Raw genomic sequence first — 25,191 nt, 5'->3', positions numbered from 1 at the left:
TTGATGATCATTCCCAAATTTGTTTTCATACGTCAGGTCAAAAAAGAGACATGACTGAACGCATGGCACCCACCTAGTTCAGGAGACACACATGACTGAACGCATGGCACCCACCTAGTTCAGGAAACACACATGACTGAACGCATGGCACCCACCTAGTTCAGGAAACACACATGACTGAACGCATGGCACCCACCTAGTTCAGGAAACACACATGACTGAACGCATGGCACCCACCTAGTTCAGGAAACACACATGACTGAACGCATGGCACCCACCTAGTTCAGGAAACACACATGACTGAACGCATGGCACCCACCTAGTTCAGGAAACACACATGACTGAACGCATGGCACCCACCTAGTTCAGGAAACACACATGACTGAACGCATGGCACCCACCTAGTTCAGGAGACACATGACTGAACGCATAGCACCCACCCAGTTCAGGAAACACACATGACTGAACGCATAGCACCCACCTAGTTCAGGAAACACACATGACTGAACCCATAGCACCCACCTAGTTCAGGAGACACACATGACTGAACGCATAGCACCCACCTAGTTCAGGAGACACACATGACTGAACGCATGGCACCCACCTAGTTCAGGAGACACACATGACTGAACGCATGGCACCCACCTAGTTCAGGAGACACACATGACTGAGCGCATGGCACTCACCCACTTCAGGAAAAAGAAATGACTGAACGCATGGCACCCACCTAGTTCAGGAGACACATGACTGAACGCATGGCACCCACCCACTTCAGGAAACATACATGACTGAACGCCTGGCACTCACCCACTTCAGGAAACACATATGACTGAACGCCTGGCACTCACCCACTTCAGGAAACACACATGACTGAACGCATGGCACCCACCCACTTCAGGAAACATACATGACTGAACGCATGGCACCCACCCACTTCAGGAAACACACATGACTGAGCGCATGGCACCCACCCAGTTCAGGAAACACACATGACTGAACGCATGGCACCCACCTAGTTCAGGAGACACACATGACTGAGCGCATGGCACTCACCCACTTCAGGAAAAAGAAATGACTGAACGCATGGCACCCACCCAGTTCAGGAAACACACATGACTGAACGCATGGCACCCACCCACTTCAGGAAACACACATGACTGAACGCATGGCACCCACCCACTTCAGGAAACACACATGACTGAACGCATGGCACCCACCCACTTCAGGAAACACACATGACTGAACGCATGGCACCCACCTAGTTCAGGAAACACACATGACTGAACGCATGGCACCCACCCACTTCAGGAAACACACATGACTGAACGCATGGCACCCACCCACTTCTGGAAACAGATATGTATAAAGACAAAATAAAAAGTCTGTCCGGGTGGCTGGCGGAGGACGTTTTTAATTATTTAAAAAATATCAAAGCAACTTTTACATAGTGCTTAAGAAGAAAAGTTGTTCAGAGCGATTCGTTCTATTTTGTGTTAAAAGGGTCAAGTGCTATCCCTAATCGTTTTTGCTCTACCCCTGTAAATATTTGAGTGATACGACCAAAAATTGATACATTTCAACCTCGAACGAGCCTTGGTAACACACCCCACTGGCTTCTTCACTGTGTCGGGTGCACGTTTTGTTTCACACCTGTCAAGTTCCGTTTCCCTGCATTACTGTCAGGGTCTGTCCTATGAGCGTGACAGTTTTAAACCTGAGCGTTTTTCCTCTTGATTTGTGAACATTTACGTGTACAGCAGGGCCGGACCCAGGGGGGGGGGGTTCCAGGGGTTCCGGAACCCCACCCCTGGAAAAAGCAGGCGCGCGCTTGTGGCTTCGCCACTTCGCTGATTCCCCCCCCCCCCCAAAAAAAAAAGGAGGAACCCCCCCCCTTACAACTCATTTGTACAGGGCTCAGACTGCGATAGCTGGAAACAAGCCATTTTAACATAAGATAGTAAGCTTAATAGTCGTTCTGAACAACTTTTCTTCTTGGCCACTTCGTAAAAGTTGCCTAGAATTTTTTAGATAATTAAAACCGTCCTCCGCTAGCCACCCGGACAGACTATACCGACCTTTCAGTGAACTAAAAGTGTTCACATACTCAATTTTGGTATCACCAACACATCAGTGAGTACAAGTCCAGGCACAACAGAGAGAGAGAGAGAGAGAGAGAGAGAGACAGACAGACAGACAGACAGACAGACAGACAGACAGACAGACTGTCAGACAGATTGTCAGACAGACAGACAGAGACAGACTGACAAACAGGGACAGAAAGAATTCAGTCAAAACCAGAAAAATACCAAAACTAAACGGTCTGGAAAACACGCGCACAGAAGAAAAGAATGACGGCCATAAGAATACCAAGAAATAAGCACAGGCACCCAGAATATTATGCAAACATAATTAAAACATATAAGTACAGGCAAGGTTCAGCCTGGGGGAAAAAAAGACTAAGAGCCATTTGATTCCCTCTACCCAATTCTGATGGGACAAAGTCGGGGGGATAACCAAAGGAGGTGAGCTGAGGAATGCCCCCCAAACTAAGACAAGACAAGACAAGACACCAAAGGACTCTGACAAGAAGATTCAAAACAGATTGGGGGAAACAATGGTATTCATCATAAGAAGCAAAACCAGGCAATACAATTGAGTAGTATCGGAAAATAAGTTCAACAATTATCAAGTAGCAAGTCAAAACTGGAATTTACTCACCAAAAGAATGGATAAAAATGGGCACAAAAAACAACACTAAGAAGACAAAACAACACAATGTAAGGTAGACACCAAGGAGTACTCACCCCCGATGTCTGATGCTTCCATCACTTTCATGACGCTCACGTTTCAGCACAAAATGACTGCATGGTCGTTCACAAGACGCTGCAAGCTGGAAACAAAGTGTTCCGCTGGCTGTCCTTCCTGCAGTGTCACTGGAACAGCACTGTCCGAAATGCTGTCATCCTCACTGACCAATTGTTCAAGACATTCTTGGGGTGGCACAAACTGTTCAGCAAAATTCCACCAGCAGTCTCGCGCTCACACTTCCACGAAATTCATCGGAACAACACTCGCAGAAATTCCATGTAATAATCCGGTCGAACATTTCTTTCTTACTTTCTTTCTTCTTCTTCTCGGAAGTGAGGAATCCAGATTCTTTGTAGTGAAAATCCTGCTTCACTGCAGCAGCATTGGAGACTAGCTTAGATTCTCTAATTAACTGTTCTGACACATCTTTTTCTTCTTGTAGTTCATGAATCCAAATCCTTTGTACAGAAAAAGAGTCTCCTTCACTATATTCCGTCGTGATGAAATGCTCAGATAAAGTCCATCATTTGAAATTGCACGAACAGAATATATGGTAATGAAACAGTCCGCAGAATCATCATCGATGCACAACTCTCCCATGCGAAACAATCCAGTCCAATGAAGTTCACTCAACGAAGCCCATGTTGCACAGGTTGTATCCATAAAGCGTTGCATGTGTTGCTGCTTACATGATCCATTCTGGCATAAATTTCCAGAGACCAATCACCTTCCTGAAATACAAACAACAGCAATGTTAATAGTCGTGAAAATGCAGGTTTTTTGCTCGGCTCTTTCGATTGTTCGTGTTGTTTGTTTGTTGTAATTGTTTTTTGCAAATCAATTTCTAGCTTATTTTTTCGAGACGTGTTTTTCGAGAAGAAAAAACAAGTCGCGTAAGGCGAAAATACAATATTTAGTCAAGTAGCTGTCGAACTCACAGAATGAAACTGAACGCAATGCCATTTTTCAGCAAGACCGTATACTCGTAGCATCGTCAGTCCACCGCTCATGGCAAAGGCAGTGAAATTGACAAGAAGAGCGGGGTAGTAGTTGCGCTAAGAAGGATAGCACGCTTTTCTGTACCTCTCTTTGTTTTAACTTTCTGAGCGTGTTTTAAATCCAAACATATCATATCTATATGTTTTTGGAATCAGGAACCGACAAGGAATAAGATGAAAGTGTTTTTAAATTGATTTGGACAATTTAATTTTGATAATAAATTTTATATATTTAATTTTCAGAGCTTGTTTTTAATCCGAATATAACATATTTATATGTTTTTGGAACCAGCAAATGATGGAGAATAAGATGAACGTAAATTTGGATTGTTTTATACATTTTTATTTTTTTTTACAATTTTCAGATTTTTAATGACCAAAGTCATTAATTAATTTTTAAGCCACCAAGCTGAAATGCAATACCGAAGTCCGGGCTTCGTCGAAGATTACTTGACCAAAATTTCAACCAATTTGGTTGAAAAATGAGGGCGTGACAGTGCCGCCTCAACTTTCACGAAAAGCCGGATATGACGTCATCAAAGACATTTATCAAAAAAATGAAAAAAATGTTCGGGGATTTCATACCCAGGAACTCTCATGTCAAATTTCATAAAGATCGGTCCAGTAGTTTAGTCTGAATCGCTCTACACACACACACAGACACACACACACACACACGCACACACGCACACACACACGCACATACACCACGACCCTCGTTTCGATTCCCCCTCGATGTTAAAATATTTAGTCAAAACTTGACTAAATATAAAAAGCAAGAAGGAAGGCGGGCCATGACAAACTAATAAGAGCCAACATTTGTGCACAATATTGCTGACAGAAAAACAAAGGTGCACAACTTTCTGACAGAAAGATTCATATCTTGACAGAAATGACAAATGTAACAATGATACACGCATCAGAATCCCTTTTCTCAAATGACAAATGTGGTAGTGAACTGCCAACTGTAACATGAAAAAGAAACCATCAAATTTTGAGAGAATTCACACACCTGCAACTTGAAAGTCAAAGTGTAACCGGTCAATTCATTTTACACGTACGTGCTCTGAACATGTCACACGCAAACTTTGATTTATATTTGAGCAAAACGCATTTATGCTGCCATTTTTTCCAATAAACAAATACATATCCTTCAAATACGACCCTCAATTATCAGGGCCGGACCAAATGAGTTGTAAGGGGGGGGTTCCTCCTTTTTTTGGGGGGCAAATCAGCGAAGTGGCGAAGCCACAAGCGCGCGCCTGCTTTGCAGGCGCGCGAACTAGGGGGGTCCGGGGGCATGCTCCCCCGGAAAATGTTTGAAAAACGGTTAAAATCTGTGCAATCTGGTGCATTCTGGGCCTTGTTTTGAGGGTTAAGAGCAGCATTGTTTTGGTGCTAAAACTAGTAAAAGTCAAAGCAAGGTACATGCTTTTACCAGGGATGGGGTTCCGGAACCCCTGGAACCCCCCCCTGGGTCCGGCCCTGATTATCTATTATCAAAGCAGTGCATCTATTATTTGCCAAACTTATGAAGAACATTGACAAAAAGCCTACATGAAGACGGGCAATTAAGTTCACACAACCTTGACAAAACCTCACCTTTGAAGTCGTGAGGCAAAAGGTGGGTTTTTTCTGCTTGAGTCCGAGTTCGTTAGTTCCGCTTTCGGCCTCCGCCACTGCGTTGCAAAACGACAATCCGCAAGCTCTGACAAGGATACAAGGCAACTTTTGTGGTTTCGTTGTTGTGTAGGAATTGAAAATCTTGTCAAGACAGTTCACGAGTATCATGATCTGAATACTTTCTAATAACTCCTGATTATTTTTCCCAGAAAACAAATCTTGTGCGATTTTTAGACCGCCATGCCACAACCACTACGCCACTGAGTGTTTGAACGAGAAAAGTTGTCACTGTTACACGGATTCAGCACGTGGAAAACGTTGACGTTTTGCAACTGTAGAGTTCGCCTCAGTCAGTAATGTGTGTGTGTGTGTGTGTGTGTGGCCGGTGTGTTTCGGTTTGTGTGTATGTGTGTCGTGTGTGTGTGTGGTGTGTTTGTGTGTGTGTATGTGTGTGTGTGTGTGTGCAGGTGTCTGTGTGTGTGCGTGCGTTTGTGTGTGTGCGTTTATGAATGTGCGTGCGTGCGTGTGCGCGCGTTTGTGTGTGCGTGCGTGTATGTGTGTGTGTGCGAGCGTGTACGTGTATTTATGTGTGTAAGGGTGATCAGGGGCTCAACATAGGAACACATGCTGCTCAACAAAGGCCCTTATTCGTTATATTCATTGCAGCAAGAGTGGCCAAATGGACAGTCGAGTCCCCACAGAAATATTTCACTGTAAAATGGCTGGTGGAGCCAAACTGATTGACAAATTGCAGAATACAGGGTGACCCAAAAATGCCACCCAATGAAATGCTAATAACTCCTATGTTTTTCAGTGAATTAATTTCATATGTGGTGTACATCGGCTTGAGATGTGGGGTGATAAGTTGTCTGATTTTGTTTTGCTCTTTCGAAAATGTATTCCAAATTCGGGGATTGCCTCAAAAGTACGAGGCTTGGCATTGGGTGATTTTAGCCGATTTTAGCCCTTTAGATTTTTGACCTGTTTGTTTTTCTGAAGGGCCTCTCATACGAAAACCATTTTCAGACAATACATGTATTTGAGTTGAAACAGCAATTACAGGGAGTCTGGAGGGTTCTTCTTCGTTCATGGGCGTTCACTCACGAGTGGCTTTTTACGTGTTTGACCGTTTTTACCCCGCCATTCAGGCACTGCAGCATACGCCGCTTTCAGGGGAGGCATGCTGGGTATTTTCGTGTTTCTATAACCCACCGAACTCTGACATGGATTACAGGATCTTTTCCGTGCGCACTTGGTCTTGAGCTTGCGTGTACATACGAAGGGGGATAAGGCGCTAGCAGGTCTGCACACAAGGTTCTGGAGGGTTCAAGTCGGATGGGTGTGGCTATTGCTCAATGTAAAACCTTCTACTGTAGAGGCCATAACCGATTTTGTTAAAAACCGTAACAATCAAACCACTTGACGTAAATACTTGAAACTTTGTAAAATTATCACCCCTGATAAAACCAATTTAGTTGAAAGTGCTGACGCCCGAAAACTGAAGATACATGTAACTCCTGGTTATCTAACCGTGTCCGGCGTATAGTAAGCCTGTTTACAGCAATGAAATCAGCTAAAAAAAAGTGTGTGTGTGTAAGTGTGTGTGTTGGGGGGGTGTTTGTATTTTAGAATACCGTAAAAGAACTGACTCAGTATATATAGGAAAATGTCAAACATAGAGACCATATGTTTTGTGTCTATATATGCTTGTGCTCTGGGTAAAGACGTCAGTAGTTTGTATCAGTGAAACAATTACAATTACATATTAGATAACCAATAGCCATTAAGAAAGCAGTATTTTTGTAAAAAAACAACTAAAAAACAAGTGTATGTGTGTGTTCAGGGCTTGACCTAGCGTATCAGAGGGTAGGGGCTTCTAAAATGAAGTAAAGGGTACAGGTGCTGGGAAAGCAGGTACTGGGGAGGTCTTACCCCCCCCCCCCCCCCCTCCTAGATCCAGCACGGGTATGTGCATAGTATGATTGGAAAAAGATGAATGATCCAAAAAATAATCGTGGAATTTCATCGTGTAATGCAAGTTGCAAGGTTTGTAGCACTGTGATTAATAGTAGGTGGCAAGAATGGATTGAACGCACACACAATCATACACACCGAAACACAAAAGCATGCACACACAAATTGGGGTTCCACTGAACCTGTATTCTCTCTGTGGGCATGCATGTGTGTGTGTGTGAGTGAGTGTGTGTGTGTGTGTGTGTGTGTGTGTGTGTGTGAGAGTGTATGCGCGTATGCATGTGTGCCTGTGTGTTCTTGCATTAATATAAACACTTCATTCTCAACCTCCCTAAAAGAACAACAAAGAAAATTTGATTTGGTCATACTCGTTTTCTTCTGCAAAATTATAATTTTGAAAATGTCACGTGTGCATGATAGATAAGTAAGAACGTATTTATGTACAAATTCAACAGACAGTAAATATGTACATGCTCAAAGACAGACTGTGAAACAGATCACATACAACAATTCTAGGGCCCTAAAATTGACAACAATGTGCAAAAAGAGATGACAATAATTATGTACAATCACCAACTATAATCAGCATCATTATTACGCACCATTAATTTGAATGAAGATACATATACAAATATTATGCATTAGTAATTAACACATTTGATTGGATACAGATGGAAAGATATGGTTTCTTTAACCTGAGTGTCAAACCTCTGGAAATCAAATCCAGAATATAATTAGCATCTGACAATTAAAAAGTTACAAGCAATTTCTTTAACTTCTGTCACGGACTGCTTTGACGATTTGTTTACCTGTTGGTATTATTTGCAATCTATTGTCAATAGTTTTGAAGGACTGCGTATTTGTGAAGAACACAGAGAGATTGAGACAGCCCAAAAGTAGCAGCATCTAAAGGAACTGCTGCATAAAAATGAACGCGACAATAAAAAGAATGTTTTTCAAAAAGTGATAAATAAGTAATTTGTTGAAAATGTACCAAAGCTGCTGCTGTGAACTTCTATTAAACCTTCCTCTTTGCCACATTTTCCCTTTTTCCTGCTTTAAAAACAGGAAGCGCATCTATTTTTGTGAGTTGTAAAAACCATGTTTCAACCAACAGGTACGCACCACATCTCTTGAAAAGGGGAATGTTTGGCATTGTTTGTATGAATAACATACATGTGATGTACCATACATTTTCTAACCTACATACATATCATGTGTAAATTATTTCTTCATAAAAAGTACATCTAAGACGAGACAATCAATAATAAATGCAACTAATTTTTGTCTTGCACATACAGAAATATGGAATTAAAGGTCATAAACTTAAAGCAGTTTTAAAGCTATTATACCTTTCAAACTTAATAAAACAAAACAAAATAATAAATTCAATATTCAATGTTCTCCTATGGACATTTATTGTTGTGGTACACATCTACATAAACAAAAAACAAAAAAGATGATGAAACTTATTTGCATGAAAAAAACAAATAAACTTTGGGGGAGGGGGGGACTTATAGAAAGGGATATTCAAGTACAGGCTTCAAGATTACATTTCTTTAACAGGGTAATGTGAAATAGTTCAAACCATAAAAAAAAGAAGATGCAGAAGAAGAAAAACAAGTCAATGAATAGTAACACATGAAAGTTTGTCAGCCTGGATCTGTGGTGACTCAGCTGGTGTAGATGATACGGAAACTGGGGGCGGGACTTGACCCCGTGGAGGTCAGCCGCACGGTGGCCGAGTTTCCTCCGGCTGTCAGGTTCGACGGCCGACTCTGAAAGAATGATGAACCAGAACAAGGTTAGAAGATGTACGGCAGCATACATAATGTGAGTGTGTGTTTGGGGGAGGAGGATTTTCTTTTTTCTCCAAAATTGTTTCAAGTGGCGGTAAGCCTGCAGAACTGACATCAACAGCAAACCAAGTTCAAGGACAGCCATTTTGCTGCTCATCTTCAAATGTAACAACAACAAAAATATCATATTATAGCTGAAAGACCAAAAATGTTTAATAAAACCTTTTGGTAAAACTTTCTGTTCATCTAGATAATCCCTAATCATCTGATTAACAACAAGAAAACATCTGAAACAAGGCCTTAAATTTGCCTATCACATCTCAAAGACTTTTTTTTAGGTCAAAGCGCAAACATAGCACTTGGGTGTTGTTTATCTTTTGACAAGTCAACAGAATGCACTTACATCACAGAACTGTCCTAAAGTAGGAGAGGAAACGGTGGGACCGTTGAAGACCTCCAGGTAATTATTAACACAGTCGCTCTGACCGGGCGTGGCGAAATAGGTGAAGGACAAACGAAGACTGCGCCGGGCGGGTACGCTGATGGTCCAGACGCACTGCGCAACATCAGAGAAATTGCCGGGGAAGTTGGGACTGGTCAGACTCCCGTTGATGCCGGTCAGCTGTCCACCGCATCCCTGACCTGGACAACACATTAACGTGAGAAACGTCAAAGATTAGGTCAAACTTGGAGTAGGGATTCTTCCGCATTTACACAGAAAAATGTGATTTCCGAGGCATCCGGGGCCATAATTCTGATGTCCACACTCTACCTATAAGCCTCCCCCCACCATCACACTTCCTCCCTTTTAAGACCTTAATTGGTCACATTTTCTGTTCATAGCCTCTGTATTTCAACAGTAGTATCTACAATGTGTGGCCCCTCCAATGAGAGGACACCTCCAATGAGAGGACATCTCCCTTAAAAGAACAACTCCTGTTGTCCTTTTTTTTTATAATCTGTACCTGAATGTACCTGTCATGACAGGCCACCTGCAATGTAGGGCCACTTTTGGCTGGTCCCAAGGGTGTCCTTTCATCACAGGTACCACTGTACAAACATTTTAAGACTCCCTTCTTTTCAAGACCTGGTTTTCTCACATTTTTTTTAGGTCTTATGAGGGGGGTTCCACTGTCTAGACTCAAAATGAAACCAACTGAAAAACTGTCCACAACTCACCGCCTGTGGTTGAGGTGAAGGAGATTTCGTATCCCGGATGTTGCAGGGAGGTGTCTGTGCGGAAGTTGAGGTAGGCGGTGTTGGACGGGAGGAACACAGGGTCCGGGAGGGTGCGGCCGCACAGTCGCGCGACCTCTGGGGCCTGGTTGGTCGTCCCGTTACGAACCTGGCCATCACAAATTGGGTGAATTGAGTCGATGCAGAGAGAGCAAGGACAGTCTAAAGCACACAGATCTGACTGAGCAAAGATAACTATGTCCTGAATGTGTTCTCATAATGACCAAGCATTTTTCAAAGAATTTATTTTGGAAGGACGTATATAAGTGCGGATTTGAAGCCTCGATATGGCGCGCCAGGCCTAACTTTTTAAAATCTAAAGAATAAATTGACAGGATGTGAGACACACGTTCTTAAAACAAGAAAGAATCCTTTTATCAGATCAGTACAAATCAAGTTTTGAAAGTTTGAAGAAAGGCAGCCCGGATGCAGGTCATGCAAGTGGGTGTGCGAGTTGAATGGTGCCTGCTGCTCTTTTCACTTGATGGCGGGGAAGTAGGCTACCAAAAACCATGCAACTTTCTCCTGTTTTGGAATGCCGGCCGGGCCACTGAGATTTCCAAACATTTAATACTGTCTGTTGCTGTGCCTGTGTAGAATGAGTATTGCGCTTAAAAATGCACTGCAGTGGTAGGATTATGATCAAATCACATGATCTGCAACTTACCATTGCCCAAGCAGACAAAGTTTCTGCAAATCGCTAGTTTCTTTGAAGTCAACCGCAGCCACTCAGTTTGTGTAACAGGCAGTCAATTATTGTCTTTTAGATTCAGAGGAACACAATAACGTGCTATCAGAGATTGTAGAGTACAGTCGGCGTCTTATATCCACTTGGCCACAAAAGCAAACTCACCTGCAGGTAGTCATAGAGACAGCTGGAGTGCGGCTCAATGAAGAACTTGGAGAAGTAGAGAGCCAGCTTGGTGCCGACGGGTGCCGTTACGGTGATGACACAATTGGCGTTGCTAGGATACAGGCCAGGGTAGCCGGGACTGGTGATGCGGCCACTGCTCGCCACAAAGTTCTTGTTGCAGTCTGCACAGGAGATAAGATAAGTGTGTTGTGATCAAGGGTGGTGGGATAAGCATGTACCCAGACTTCTTCTCCTGTCTTAATAAGCTGAAACTCCCACATACACTGCTGTTTTTTGCACGACTTCGTTTTTACATGTATGACCGTTTTTAACACGCCATTTAGGCAGCCATACGCTGCTTTCAGGGGATGCATGTGTGGTGTTGTTGTTACATGTATGACCGTTTTCAACACGCCATTTAGGCAGCCATACGCTGCTTTCAGGGGATGCTTGTGTGGTGTTGTTTTTACATGTATGACTGTTTTTAACACGCCATTTAGGCAGCCATACGCTGCTTTCAGGGGATGCTTGTGTGGTGTTGTTGTTACATGTATGACCGTTTTCAACACGCCATTTAGGCAGCCATACGCTGCTTTCAGGGGATGCTTGTGTGGTGTTGTTTTTACATGTATGACTGTTTTTAACACGCCATTTAGGCAGCCATACGCTGCTTTCAGGGGATGCTTGTGTGGTGTTGTTGTTACATGTATGACCGTTTTCAACACGCCATTTAGGCAGCCATACGCTGCTTTCAGGGGATGCTTGTGTGGTGTTGTTTTTACATGTATGACTGTTTTTAACACGCCATTTAGGCAGCCATACGCTGCTTTCAGGGGATGCTTGTGTGGTGTTGTTGTTACATGTATGACCGTTTTCAACACGCCATTTAGGCAGCCATACGCTGCTTTCAGGGGATGCTTGTGTGGTGTTGTTGTTACATGTATGACCGTTTTCAACACGCCATTTAGGCAGCCATACGCTGCTTTCAGGGGATGCTTGTGTGGTGTTGTTGTTACATGTATGACCGTTTTCAACACGCCATTTAGGCAGCCATACGCTGCTTTCAGGGGATGCTTGTGTGGTGTTGTTTTTACATGTATGACCGTTTTCAACACGCCATTTAGGCAGCCATACGCTGCTTTCAGGGGATGCTTGTGTGGTGTTGTTGTTACATGTATGACCGTTTTCAACACGCCATTTAGGCAGCCATACGCTGCTTTCAGGGGATGCTTGTGTGGTGTTGTTTTTACATGTATGACCGTTTTCAACACGCCATTTAGGCAGCCATACGCTGCTTTCAGGGGATGCTTGTGTGGTGTTGTTTTTACATGTATGACCGTTTTCAACACGCCATTTAGGCAGCCATACGCTGCTTTCAGGGGATGCATGTGTGGTGTTGTTGTTACATGTATGACCGTTTTTAACACGCCATTTAGGCAGCCATACGCTGCTTTCAGGGGATGCTTGTGTGGTGTTGTTTTTACATGTATGACCGTTTTCAACACGCCATTTAGGCAGCCATACGCTGCTTTCAGGGGATGCATGTGTGGTGTTGTTGTTACATGTATGACCGTTTTTAACACGCCATTTAGGCAGCCATACGCTGCTTTCAGGGGATGCTTGTGTGGTGTTGTTGTTACATGTATGACTGTTTTCAACACGCCATTTAGGCAGCCATACGCTGCTTTCAGGGGATGCATGTGTGGTGTTGTTGTTACATGTATGACTGTTTTCAACACGCCATTTAGGCAGCCATACGCTGCTTTCAGGGGATGCATGTGTGGTGTTGTTTTTACATGTATGACCGTTTTCAACACGCCATTTAGGCAGCCATACGCTGCTTTCAGGGGATGCTTGTGTGGTGTTGTTGTTACATGTATGACCGTTTTCAACACGCCATTTAGGCAGCCATACGCTGCTTTCAGGGGATGCATGTGTGGTGTTGTTGTTACATGTATGACCGTTTTCAACACGCCATTTAGGCAGCCATACGCTGCTTTCAGGGGATGCTTGTGTGGTGTTGTTGTTACATGTATGACCGTTTTCAACACGCCATTTAGGCAGCCATACGCTGCTTTCAGGGGATGCTTGTGTGGTGTTGTTGTTACATGTATGACCGTTTTCAACACGCCATTTAGGCAGCCATACGCTGCTTTCAGGGGATGCTTGTGTGGTGTTGTTGTTACATGTATGACCGTTTTCAACACGCCATTTAGGCAGCCATACGCTGCTTTCAGGGGATGCATGTGTGGTGTTGTTGTTACATGTATGACCGTTTTCAACACGCCATTTAGGCAGCCATACGCTGCTTTCAGGGGATGCATGTGTGGTGTTGTTGTTACATGTATGACCGTTTTCAACACGCCATTTAGGCAGCCATACGCTGCTTTCAGGGGATGCTTGTGTGGTGTTGTTGTTACATGTATGACCGTTTTTAACACGCCATTTAGGCAGCCATACGCTGCTTTCAGGGGATGCATGTGTGGTGTTGTTGTTGCTCTATTGTTCGTTGGTGGAATCTTCTCCGTCAAACCAATAAAAGATTGAGTCGAGCAAGTCGTTTCTTGTTCTTTACTTTCTCAACGTTCCCGCTCGACTGCTGAGATCTCTTACGAGTCTCGCGGTCTCACGTGATATATCTTGCACACGTCTAATTAGTGCGCCACAACAACTCGCAAAACAATCCAACAAGACGCGCAACAATGCAATACAGTCACCGTCTCACACATGCTTGATATTTTTGTGTTTCTATAACCCACCGAACTCTGACATGGATTTCAGTGCGCACTTGGTCTTGTACTTGCGTGTACACACGACGGGGGATAAGGCACTAACTGGTCTACCAGGCGCGGCCAGGATTCGAACCCATGACCCTCCGCTTGAAAGGCCTGCATCTTATCCACTAGGCCACGTCCTGCACCCGTCGGCCCCCCTTCTAATTCCCCTCATCACCCACTTCCCCATCAATCCCAAAATGGAGGGCTGTTTTACCTGCCCAAGAGTAGTTGAGTTTGAACCCGCGACTGGTGGAGCCTCCAGGTATGTTGTAAATCACCTGCACCACTCGGCCCACGGAGTCGAACGTCTGGGGAATGGAGCTCCCACAGAAGTACACGTCCTGACCGTACACACCCTAGAGGGAGAGAAAGGGAGAGAGAGAAAAAATCTATAAAAAGGAAAAGGAAAATGCTGATCATTTTGCTGCTTCCTCCTATGTTACAAAAAGTAACTTGAGACATAACTTGTAAAGTTTTGTTTTGTCCACAATTAAACATTCCAATAACCTACAATCAAAAATTATAATAATAAATTTTCATTTGAAATGTCTGGGTGGCCGAGTGGTAACGCACTTGCGCTCGGAAGCGAGAGGTTGCGAGTTCGACCCTGGGTCAGGGCGTTAGCAATTTTCTCCCCCCTTTCCTAACCGAGGTGGTGGGTTCAAGTGCTAGTCTTTCGGATGGGACGAAAAACCGAGGTCCCTTCGTGTACACTACATTGGGGTGTACACGTTAAAGATCCCACGATTGACAAAAGGGTCTTTCCTGGCAAAATTGTATAGGCATAGATAAAAATGAGCTAGAACGCTGAAACTACGCTCCACCCTGGTAGGGGGGAAGTAACCCTAAAAATAGAACAGCCTTGACGGTCACATGACAACGCCAGGTCAAGGTTACCTCCCAACATGCATTGCGCATGCGTGCTCTCGCCGCCATGTTTTATTCATTCGCTCGAAGCGCCCTTGGGGAATCTAAAGCGGGGTAGGCGGGAGGGACTTTAGTATGTGGATTGGGTAAGTATATTAATCAAATGAAAATTTATTATTAAAATTTTCGATTAAATTACATATCTTATCCCAATTCACAAATAGCAGATTGCTAATTAAGATGGTGGGGTGCTCACCTATGAGCTAGGAAACAATTGCCCAGCTGCTACCATCGCTGGTATCGCCTTGGTACCATCCTGTCGCGCACTGGAAATGTCACGCAGGTAATAGTTGATGAAAACATCCTCTGATCTCCAGTAGGCAGAATGGAGGACCTCGGATAATCTTCCTGATCTTAGCACAGCTAAGGAGGATGCCCAGGATCTTGCCTCATGTGTCCTTGCCGACGTTAGAGGGAGAACTGACTGCCCCCCCCCCCTTCTTTTTGCGCCACCACTCATACGCTTGTTTGATCAGCGTTGAGACCCATTTAGCAAGAGTTACCTTAGATATGTCTTTGTCTCTAGCAGTGTTCAGAGATAAGAAAAGAAGCTTCTGCTGTTTAGCTCTGATAGGAGCCGTGCGGGACAGATAACTGCTAAGAGCTCGAACTGGGCAGTTAGACAAATCGGGGTCTCCTGGCACCAGAATTTTGCTAAGAGGAAGAATTCTGATTATGGGGGAAACTTGATCAGGCTTCTGGTTTTTGGCTAGAAAATCCGGCCTAAAACGTAAAGAAATAGAGCCATCTTTTTCAAAAGCTATGTCTCTAGATAAGCCTGAGAGGGCATGAATTTCACTGACTCTTCTTGCAGTGGCCAAAAGAACAAGCAAAAGTGTCTAACGGGTAAGATTAACTAAGCTTGCTGATTGCAACGGTTCAAAATCTTGCGATCTTAAGAATTCTAGAATAAGGAAGAGATCCCAAGCAGAAACTGGGGCTCTGATTCTAGCAAAACCTATCGACGCACCTTTCAGGACACTAGCAATAACACCGCAGAGGTTAATGTTGTGACCCAACTGCCTCAGCGTAGCCAAAATAGCAGAACGTCTAACTCAAAGAGACGAGGGGGAGCTGCCCTGAGCTGCTAACCAAGATAAGTGATTAGCTACCTGCATAGAACGCGGGGAGACAGAACTGACCTGATTCTCCGCGCACCATTTAACCCAAGCTGTCCAATGTGAAGCGTACACTGAACTCGTAGACGTCCTGTGCGCTTTTTGAACCAAATCCAGTGTCCCATCCGAGGCACCCGACCGTCGCAGGGATCTTCTCACAGTCTCCATGCGTGAAGGAGCAGGGACTGTGAGTTCTCGAGCTGAATGCCAGTGCGTGGTTGCAGTAATTCTCCCTTTTCCAGGTTTAGAGGAATGGGAGGACCTTCTGCTAAGCGGGGGAGATCCGGAAACCAATGCTGACTCGACCACATTGGAGCGACTAGAATCAGGGATGGTCGTTTCGACTCTGCTTCCCTCAGCACTTTTCCGAGAAGTTGGAATGGTGGAAAAGCATAAGCTGTGCGTCGTGTCCAGTCGACTTCCGGTGCATTCACTTTCCAGGCTTCCGGGTCCGGAAACGGGGATATGAACACCGGTAGCGTCCTTGAGAACCGGGTTGCAAAAAGATCGACTATCGGTTTGTCCGCCTGCACCCAAAGCCGCCGGAGAGCGTGGTGGGTGATTGTCCACTCCATGTGGAGTACTTTCAAGGATCGACTGAGCGAATCTGCCAAAACATTCAGTTTTCCCGGCAGATATTTTGCTGATACCATGATCTGATGCTGGTGACACCACTTCAGAATTTGGCATGCTCTGAGTAAAAGCGTGAGAGAGCGGGAACCGCCCTGTTTGTTCATGTAGGATGCAACAGTCGTATTGTCTGTATGAAGACGAACATGTTTGCCTGTCACCAGCGATAGAAAGCTCTGAAGACCGTGGGCTACAGCCTCTAACTCGAGCACATTGATGTGTGAGAGGGCTTAACCTGTTGTCCACGTGCCTGAGGCTGTGTGGTGAGAACGATGAACACCCCAGCCTGATTGGGAAGCGTCTCTGACTGACTCTGGTGTCTCCATTGTGAACTTGATTTGTCTCAGAAATCTGTTCGGAGGAGACAAGACTTTTCTTTGTATTGTCATTATGGCTTCCGGTTTGACGCGAAACTTGAACAACGGTGGAACTCTGGTTAAGGGAGTCTTCCCCTCCTTCCAGAGTAGTCTGAACCCCGAACGCACTATACCCACTATCCACTGACTGTTTACCTTTAGTAACCAAAGAGCAAGGGACCATGACAGGCTGCCTGCGACCAAAGGCGTGGTGGTTGCATGGGCTAGTGGTTCGGGGTCGCATCATTGGGGGTGTGCTTCGCGTCCCGACCCCCTTGAATTGCCGAAAGACGGCTTCTTCTTAGGGTAAGGCGCGCCTCTTCCCCGTCCTCGTGAAGAAGAGCTGGCTTGTGCTGACCTGCCCCTATTCGCCGAAGAGGCGGAAGGTTTAGGCGGTCCGAAGCTCTTGGTCTGAGGCTTAAGAAAGCCGTGTTGCGCTATTGAATAATCTCGGCTATAGCCAAATCCCGATCGTCCCGGGTTTGCTTGTGAAGCGCGTCGAGAGACGGCTGCCCCAACAAGGCACCCTCCGTGAACGGGGATAACTTGAGAGCCTCAAGCGTGGCTTTGTCTTGGATCCTGGAACCCGAGAGAAACGCTGACCTGCGTGTGTGCACCGCGTGTGCATAAAGATGCGCAGAAACTTTGGCCAAAGTAGCGAGCAGCGTCGTCACATCCTTTTCGCTCGCGTCCTGTCGAAACTCAAACGGTTCCAAGGACGTAGCGATAGAACGGGAGAGGGACCTGAGTAGCGTTTCCGAAAGGGAAGCTAACTCTAGGTTGTATCTCCCTGCTTCTTCCACTGCTACGACACTGCTTCAACGCCGGCATTATCGGACTCTTAGGATTGTCAATTTCTACCGTGAAAGTATTCTGAGAAACTGTCTCAAACACAGTAACTGTAGGTTTAGAACCCTTGGGCTTCTTAGCCGCTTTCTTAGACGGAGACTCAGTAATGGCTACCTGTCTAGAGCTGGGTTTCTTCTTCGCACTGTCAGCCATACTGGCGTTAGTCTTGCAGACGAAAGTAAACAAAGACTAACTCGTGGCCAACGAAACTACAACGAAAGAAAATGGAAAAATCTCACCCAATCTCAGCTAGAAAGCTAAGATACAGACGTGACCAGGGTGTAGTCTGCCAAAAAAGCAGTGGGCTAAAGAATAGCCCGAGCGTAATCCAAAACACGTCCTTAGACGCTATCGAGTAGAATGAATAAATCATGGCGGCGAGAGCACGCGTGCGCAATGCATGTTGGAAGGTAACCTTGACCTGGCGTTGTCATGTGACCAAGGCTGTTCTATTTTTAGGGTTACTTCCCCCCTACCAGGGTGGAGCGTAGTTTCAGCGTTCTAGCACTAAACTGAAGTAAATTGCTTTATGTGAATTGGGATAAGATATGTAATTTCTTTGTTTTATGATTCTTTCAAGCAGCTTGAGACCAGTAATGACTATCTGTCTGCTGTGCATCTTGCTTATCCACTACAAAGAATGATATTGATAGGTCAAACTTCCAGTCAAAGTTTCCTTTTATCTATAATTAGACTTTCCATAAACTAATTTTTCTTGCAACATTTAGTCAAGATTTGTTTGTCCACTACAAAGAATAATACTGATAAATCAAACTTCCAGCAAAAGTTACCCTTCTATCTATAATTAGACTTTCAATACATTTTTTAATTTTTGTGTAACATTTAGTCAAGTTTTGAATCAGTTTTAATACACAAACGTATTAACTGTACGCGGCATTGTTCTCTACAAATATCTGAATGAAATGGTTTAAACCAAAAAGATAAACTATACCCACTCACCAACGGGGAATCCCTAAACTGGACGTATTCCGACGAACACGAAGAGTCATTGGCCAAGGACAAATCCACCAAGGTCAAGGACACTTGGCGCGAGTTAGAGCCAGAGTCGATGGACCAGCGACACCGAGCGTCCTGAGCGTAAGGGTTGGGGTAGCCAGGCGACGTGATGTTCTGCGCTGTCTGGGTGGCGTTTAGCGTCCCTCCGCACACCACTACAATACCACACGAAGGGGACACAAATATATACACACTGCAACCAATATAGACTCTTCACACACAAAACGTTAAGGACCAGTCACGAAAATGTATCATTTTTTGTATTGAGGCATGTAGCTTTAGTGGGTTATTTGGTCTGCGTGCCAGATGTGTGTGTGTGTGTGTGCGTGCGAGCATGTGTGTGTGCATGCATGCGTGCGCACATGTACTACAACTATTCTTGTCAATACTTTTCTTTTTACCTTGATTGTGCTTGGAGCAACTAGGTTCTCCCTCAATGTCTGCGCTATATAAACATCATGAATTATTATCATCATTATCACTCTGTATTTCTTCACTCACTGTTACGCTCGGAATAAGAGATGTTGTAGCCTGTCTGGACGACACTGCCGTCGGTGTGGAACTGAAGGAAGGCTACGTTTGATGACGTCATGATGGGGGGGTGAGGGGCGCCGTTGTTGCAGTATTTCCCAATCAGAGGGGCGTTGGCGCTCATTCCATCATACACCTGCACAGCAGATCAAATAACATTTTAGCATAGTGGAACCCCCGCCCCTCCTCTCAACAACCTCTGATTTAAGGCTTTCAAGCCTTTATAAATGGTGGTGGTGGTGGTGGTGGTGTGATGTGTGTGTGTGTGTGTGTGTGTGTGTGTGTGTGTGTGTGCATGTGTGTGTGTGTGTGTGCATGTGTGTGCGTGTGTGTGCGTGTGCGTGTGTGTGATGTGTGTGTGTGTGTGTGTGTGTGTGCTCGATTTCGAGAAAACTACTGGACCAATTTTCATGAAACTTAACATACAAATTCTTCCAGATAACCCCCTCCATCTGATTTGAAATATCCAAACACAAACAAACACACACAGGATCCAAAACAAGCATGCTAACACACACTGCCCCCCACCCCCCTCATCTGTGTGCCGAAACAAGCGTACACACATACTCCCCCTTCTCATTCCAATCTCCCCATCCACCCCCCCCCCCCTCCCCATCTGTGTGCCAAAACAAGCGAGCACAGACCAACACACAAACTCCCCCTTCTGAGTTCTCATTCCAAACTCCCCATCCATCCCCCACCCCCACCCACGAATCCTCAACTTACAGCAACGTAGTCGTAGATGCAGGAAAGGCCGCCGTTCTCGATGTCCAGATCGGTGACGTTGAGGTAAACAATCTTGTTCTGGGAGACGAAGATGGTCCAGTAACAGTCCAGGCCGTTCTCGTAAGATCCGTCCCCGTCCGCGTCAAAGGAGCGGATAACTCCGCTCGTCCGGTTCACCACTCCCCCACAGCCATTCTGAGGTCCTGTTGAAATTACACTCTTAAATACAGTGTGTGTGTGTGTGTGTGTGTGTGTATATGTGTGTGTCTGTGTGTGTCTGTGTGTGTGTGTGTGTGTGTGTCCTGACCTGCCAACCCTTGTGAAGCCCAAAGTGCAACATTTTGGATTTTCAGCAAAGAAAATAGTGTCTTGGCATTTTCATTAAAGATATATCGTGTAAGGATACCATTTTAAGCTTGCCTTTACTAGCTTGAAGCCATCCTAGCCAGTCATCTGAGATTGGAAACAAGCACACACACTGTTAAATACCTGCCTGTGGGCTGGGTGAGAGGGTGGGGTCTGACACTTCATACTGCTGCTTCTGCGGTCATGGGCTGCAACTCCTATGTTCTAACATGTACCGTGTTTTCAGGACTATAAGGCGCTTAGTTATAAAAGGCGCAACCCCCATTTTAAAGTAAAAATTAGAAAAATCCACACAATAGGCGCTTCCCATGTATTGGCCGCGAGTCAAAGGATGTATACAGAGTGGAAATACGTTTTCTCTCCATGTGTGGTGAAATCAAAGAGTTTGCATTCTCAGAGCTGGTTGGCCTTGTGACCTCAGGTCAATGGCCATATTTTCAGCCGAGACCAGCTGCCTGCCCTAGTTTACAGACACTGACCTTCTGACTCTGGGTCAATGACTGAGTTTTAACTAGAGGAAAACTTGTCCAGGTCAAAGAAGTAAAAACATGCATATCATAAGGGAGGAGCTCACAGTTCCCTTTCTTTGTACATAGTGGCGTGGGTATATCTACTCTTCTGTAGTCATACACAAGGCAATACCGGTCAATAGGGCACAAGGGTAAACGTTGAGGAAAAAAGTTGCATTATAGTCCCTAAAGAATGGTACATGTACGACAGTCGACCCCCCCCCCCCCCCCCCCCCCAGCCAGCATATGTGTGTGTGCGTTCGTGCGTGAGTCTGTGTTAATTTTTTATGTGTATCGCAATAAGCTCTCACGAGAATTCTAGACAATTAATCATTCCTCCTCATTGTCATGACCACCTTCACAACACTCACCGTAGGTCGACCAGTATCCGCCAGCAAAGCCGTCATGACTGATAGAACTGTCGGTGACAAAGTTTATCACCATCTTGTTGCTGGTGGATTTGATGACGGGTGGAGCCGTGTCACCGCAGTATCGGCCAATCAGCGGTGAATCCAGGCTTTCACCGTCGTACACTGCTAAGTAATCGTAACTGCACCTAGCGTTTGCCTCCAGATTGAAAATGGAAAACCTGCAGAAACAAATTATCATCATAAATTAAATATGTTTTGAAAAAGGAAAACTTTTAGAGCAAAGTTACTATCTAATAAATTCCTCTTTGAGCGGGGGGTGGGGATCACTTTGAAAAGGTAAATAGGACAACTGCAGAGCAAAATTAAAATAACACAAGAGTTGATAAATCCCCCTATTTCACCTTTCAAACTAAAATAACAAAGAAAGCTTGAAAAAAGACACCCCAATTTCAAACTCTCTCTTTTTTCAGGCTCTCATGGTGTTGTATTAGATTTTCTGTTTTTAACCTCTCTAAATTGACTCCCATTTTCAGACTTTCTCAGACTGATTGAACAGTGGCCCCCCCTTTTCAAGCCTCCAGAAATGTGAGAAAATCAGGTCCTATACAGGAGGTGGTCTAACATTGAGGTGAACTTACAGAGGTTTTGAACAAAACATCTGAAAATCAAGGTTTTCAAAAGGGGGAAGTCTTAAACTGGGGGTCTTAAAAGGGGGGTTCCACTGTACTGACTTGAGAGCGATGATGTTGGCTGTGTCCACGGTGATGAACCAGGTGCAGTTGCTGTTGCTGGCGTAGGGGGAGGGGTAGGTGGGGGTGACGATGCGTCCCGTGGGCTGTGTGAACACTCCTCCACACGCTGAAAATGACAAAGTCAAATAACAGACTCATTAATCAAACCCACTCAGAAGATGAGTTCAGTTAATTAAATCTCTCAGAAGATAATACTAACAGTGAGTAAATCTCTCAGAAGCTAATACAACAGCAAGTTTAAGTTAAACCACACAGAAGCTAATACAATAGCGAGTTTTGTACAACAGCGAGTTTTGTTAAATCACTCACAAGCTAATACAACAGCGAGTTTTGTTAAATCACTCAGAAGCTAATACAATAGCGAGTTTTGTTAAATCACTTACAAGCTAATACAACAGCGAGTTTTGTTAAATCACTCAGAAGCTAATACAATAGCGAGTTTTGTTAAATCACTCAGAAGCTAATACAATGGCGAGTTTTGTTAAATCACTTACAAGCTAATACAATATCAAGTTTTGTTAAACCACTCAGAAGTAAATACAACAGCAAGTTTAAGTTAAATCACTCAGAAGCTAATACAACAGCAAATTTAAGTTAAATCACTCAGAAGATAATATAACAGCAAATTTAAGTTAAATCACTCAGAAGATAATATAACAGCAAGTTTAAGTTAAATCACTCAGAAGCTAATACAACAGCAAGTTTAAGTTAAACCACTCAGAAGCTAATACAACAGCAAGTTTAAGTTAAACCACTCAGAAGATAATATAACAGCAAGTTTAAGTTAAACCACTCAGAAGATAATATAACAGCAAGTTTAAGTTAAACCTCTCAGAAGCTAATACAACAGCCAGGACAAGTGAAATCAATGTTCCACTACTCAAGCAACACAGTGTGAAGAGCAAGCGGCAACCTCTACAATCTACCTGCCTCCTGCAGGGTTCAGTCTGGGAGCAGAAGAGTGAACGGGTCATTTCACAGACCCCCTCAACAACATTCTAATGGGACATAGCTGGAGCAAAATGACAATAAGGCTAAGGAGGGGATTGGGAGATGAGACATAGACATAGAACACTTTATTATCTCAACGAGGAGAAACTCAGATGTGGTGTATACAGCATTACAATAAACAACATAAAACGTAAGAACATAAATAAAATAACGAGGCGCAAATAGTCCACTCATAATAGTCAAGATTAGGACGACAATATCAAAACAAATCTCTCTCCCTCTCTCTTTCTGGTACCCTGATAGTAACGTTTTGTTTCATCACAAATGAAACATTCCAATAACTTACCATTCTTGGTTGTTGTTTTTATTATGGGTATTCAAGCTACAAATGGACCCACCTGATTCCTGTACATGGCCTTGAAGCAAACATCATAACAGAGTTATCTGTCCAGAACCAAATGTACGTGGTGTATGGCAAAAATGCAAACTACAGGACGCGTATTCACAGCCAGTGTGAAATTTAGTTTCATGTTGGCAGCTATCTTCTTCTTCTTCTTCTTCTGCGTTCGTGGGCTGAAACTCCCACGTACACTCATGTTTTTGCACGAATGGAATTTTACGTGTATGACTGTTTTTAGCCCGCCATTTAGACAGCCATACGCCGCTTTCGGAGGAAGCATGCTGGATATTTTCGTGTTTCTATAACCCACCGAACTCTGACATGGATTACAGGATCTTTTCCGTGCACACTTGGTCTTGTGCTTGCGTGTACACACGAAGGGGGATAAGCCACTGGCAGGTCTGCACATAAGTTGACCTGGGAGATCGGAAAAATCTCTACACTTATAACCCACCTGGCGGCCGGGGCCGGGATTCGAACCATCGACCTTCCGATTAAGAGGCCCACGTCTTACCACCCCGCCCGTCGTTGGCAGCTATCAATGTGATAGCTAAAGTGCTCAAAATTTCTATTTCAACTGCGATTCACGTTAGAACGTCTGTAGCTATCAAGGTGGTTACCTCGCTTCTTGCTCTGTATGCATGCGCACACAAACCCTTATCAAAGGAAATCACAACGACTTGACGCTTCCCTACTATCCCAGAACAGCACGGTCAGTGAGGCATAAGACAACATGCAGACACAGCCATCCGAACATCAATACAATACCTGCGGTATCATGTTGTTAGCAATTGTAGCAGCAAGAGGGAGGTCAGTTAATTTGACCGCCGTCACATGACTTTGACGGGTCGAAACTGGGTTTCATGTAAGGCATTTAGGGCGACTTACATCTCAAACAGTGCCACCATGCAGTCAAGTGCCCCTAAAAAGTCTTGTGGGAAACAAGGACATTTATGGGAAATCGGAATTCCTCTGCTGTAACCCCATGAATATTAATGAGTAGCACATGGACCAATCGCTGGGTAATGCCAGAGATTGTGCCAGCCAGCTTCGCGTGGATGCTTCCCCCTTGACCTCGTTCGGGCATTCTCTTCTTTGTCTATACCTACAGACAACATCACTTTTTTGCTCTGTCTCTACTCTTGACTTATTCTTCGTCTTTTCTCTAACTTCTCTTCTTTATACTTCCTTCTCGCTCTCTTGTGTCTTCTATTCTTCTACTTGATCCCGTGTCTTCGCTTCAACGAACATCAAGGTACTGTGATTCATTATAATTTTCTTCGTTGTTGATCTTATTTTGCCGTGATGCCAGGAAAGCACGCCGTGATTGTAGGCCATTTTTACGGTCGAACAGACCCTCGGTCCCCCCCCGATTTCAACCTGATGGGAAAGGTCGATTCAGTAAAGTTGTTTTGTGTCGCGGGGGAAAGACTTTGGACATTTTAGAAAAAGAAGACATACTAGCCCTTTCGGTACGGAAACCCGACCTGGTATTGCTGATCATAGGCGATAACGATATTTCCTTCGACACTGACCCAAACGGCGGGTTAGCCGGTCGGATTCTTGCAGTTGCGTCTGTGATAGCAGCTCGGACCGGCGCTCACGTCATCATTTCTAAGT

General features: G+C 44.5%; 1 protein-coding gene across 1 annotated transcript in view; it reads right to left on the bottom strand.

Moving 5' to 3' along the window:
- Positions 1–7,755: 7,755 nt before the first annotated feature.
- LOC138946585 (cubilin-like) overlaps positions 7,756–25,191 on the bottom strand; it is a 196,216-nt gene continuing 178,780 nt past the window's right edge. The window contains exons 64-73 of the mRNA XM_070318030.1: positions 22,200–22,326; positions 21,469–21,686; positions 20,223–20,425; positions 19,467–19,632; positions 18,909–19,120; positions 14,283–14,424; positions 11,292–11,473; positions 10,382–10,547; positions 9,606–9,844; positions 7,756–9,181 (exon numbers count right to left, since the gene is read on the bottom strand). Coding sequence (XP_070174131.1) covers positions 9,077–9,181; positions 9,606–9,844; positions 10,382–10,547; positions 11,292–11,473; positions 14,283–14,424; positions 18,909–19,120; positions 19,467–19,632; positions 20,223–20,425; positions 21,469–21,686; positions 22,200–22,326 — 1,760 coding nt within the window. The 3' untranslated portion in view covers positions 7,756–9,076. The remainder of the gene's footprint in view (positions 9,182–9,605; positions 9,845–10,381; positions 10,548–11,291; positions 11,474–14,282; positions 14,425–18,908; positions 19,121–19,466; positions 19,633–20,222; positions 20,426–21,468; positions 21,687–22,199; positions 22,327–25,191) is intronic.

The sequence above is a fragment of the Littorina saxatilis genome, linkage group LG14, assembly GCF_037325665.1.
Source record: "Littorina saxatilis isolate snail1 linkage group LG14, US_GU_Lsax_2.0, whole genome shotgun sequence".
NCBI classification, from domain to species: domain Eukaryota; kingdom Metazoa; phylum Mollusca; class Gastropoda; order Littorinimorpha; family Littorinidae; genus Littorina; species Littorina saxatilis.
The sequence above is the reverse complement of the archived record's forward strand: the minus strand, read 5'-3'. Positions and strand labels throughout refer to the sequence as shown.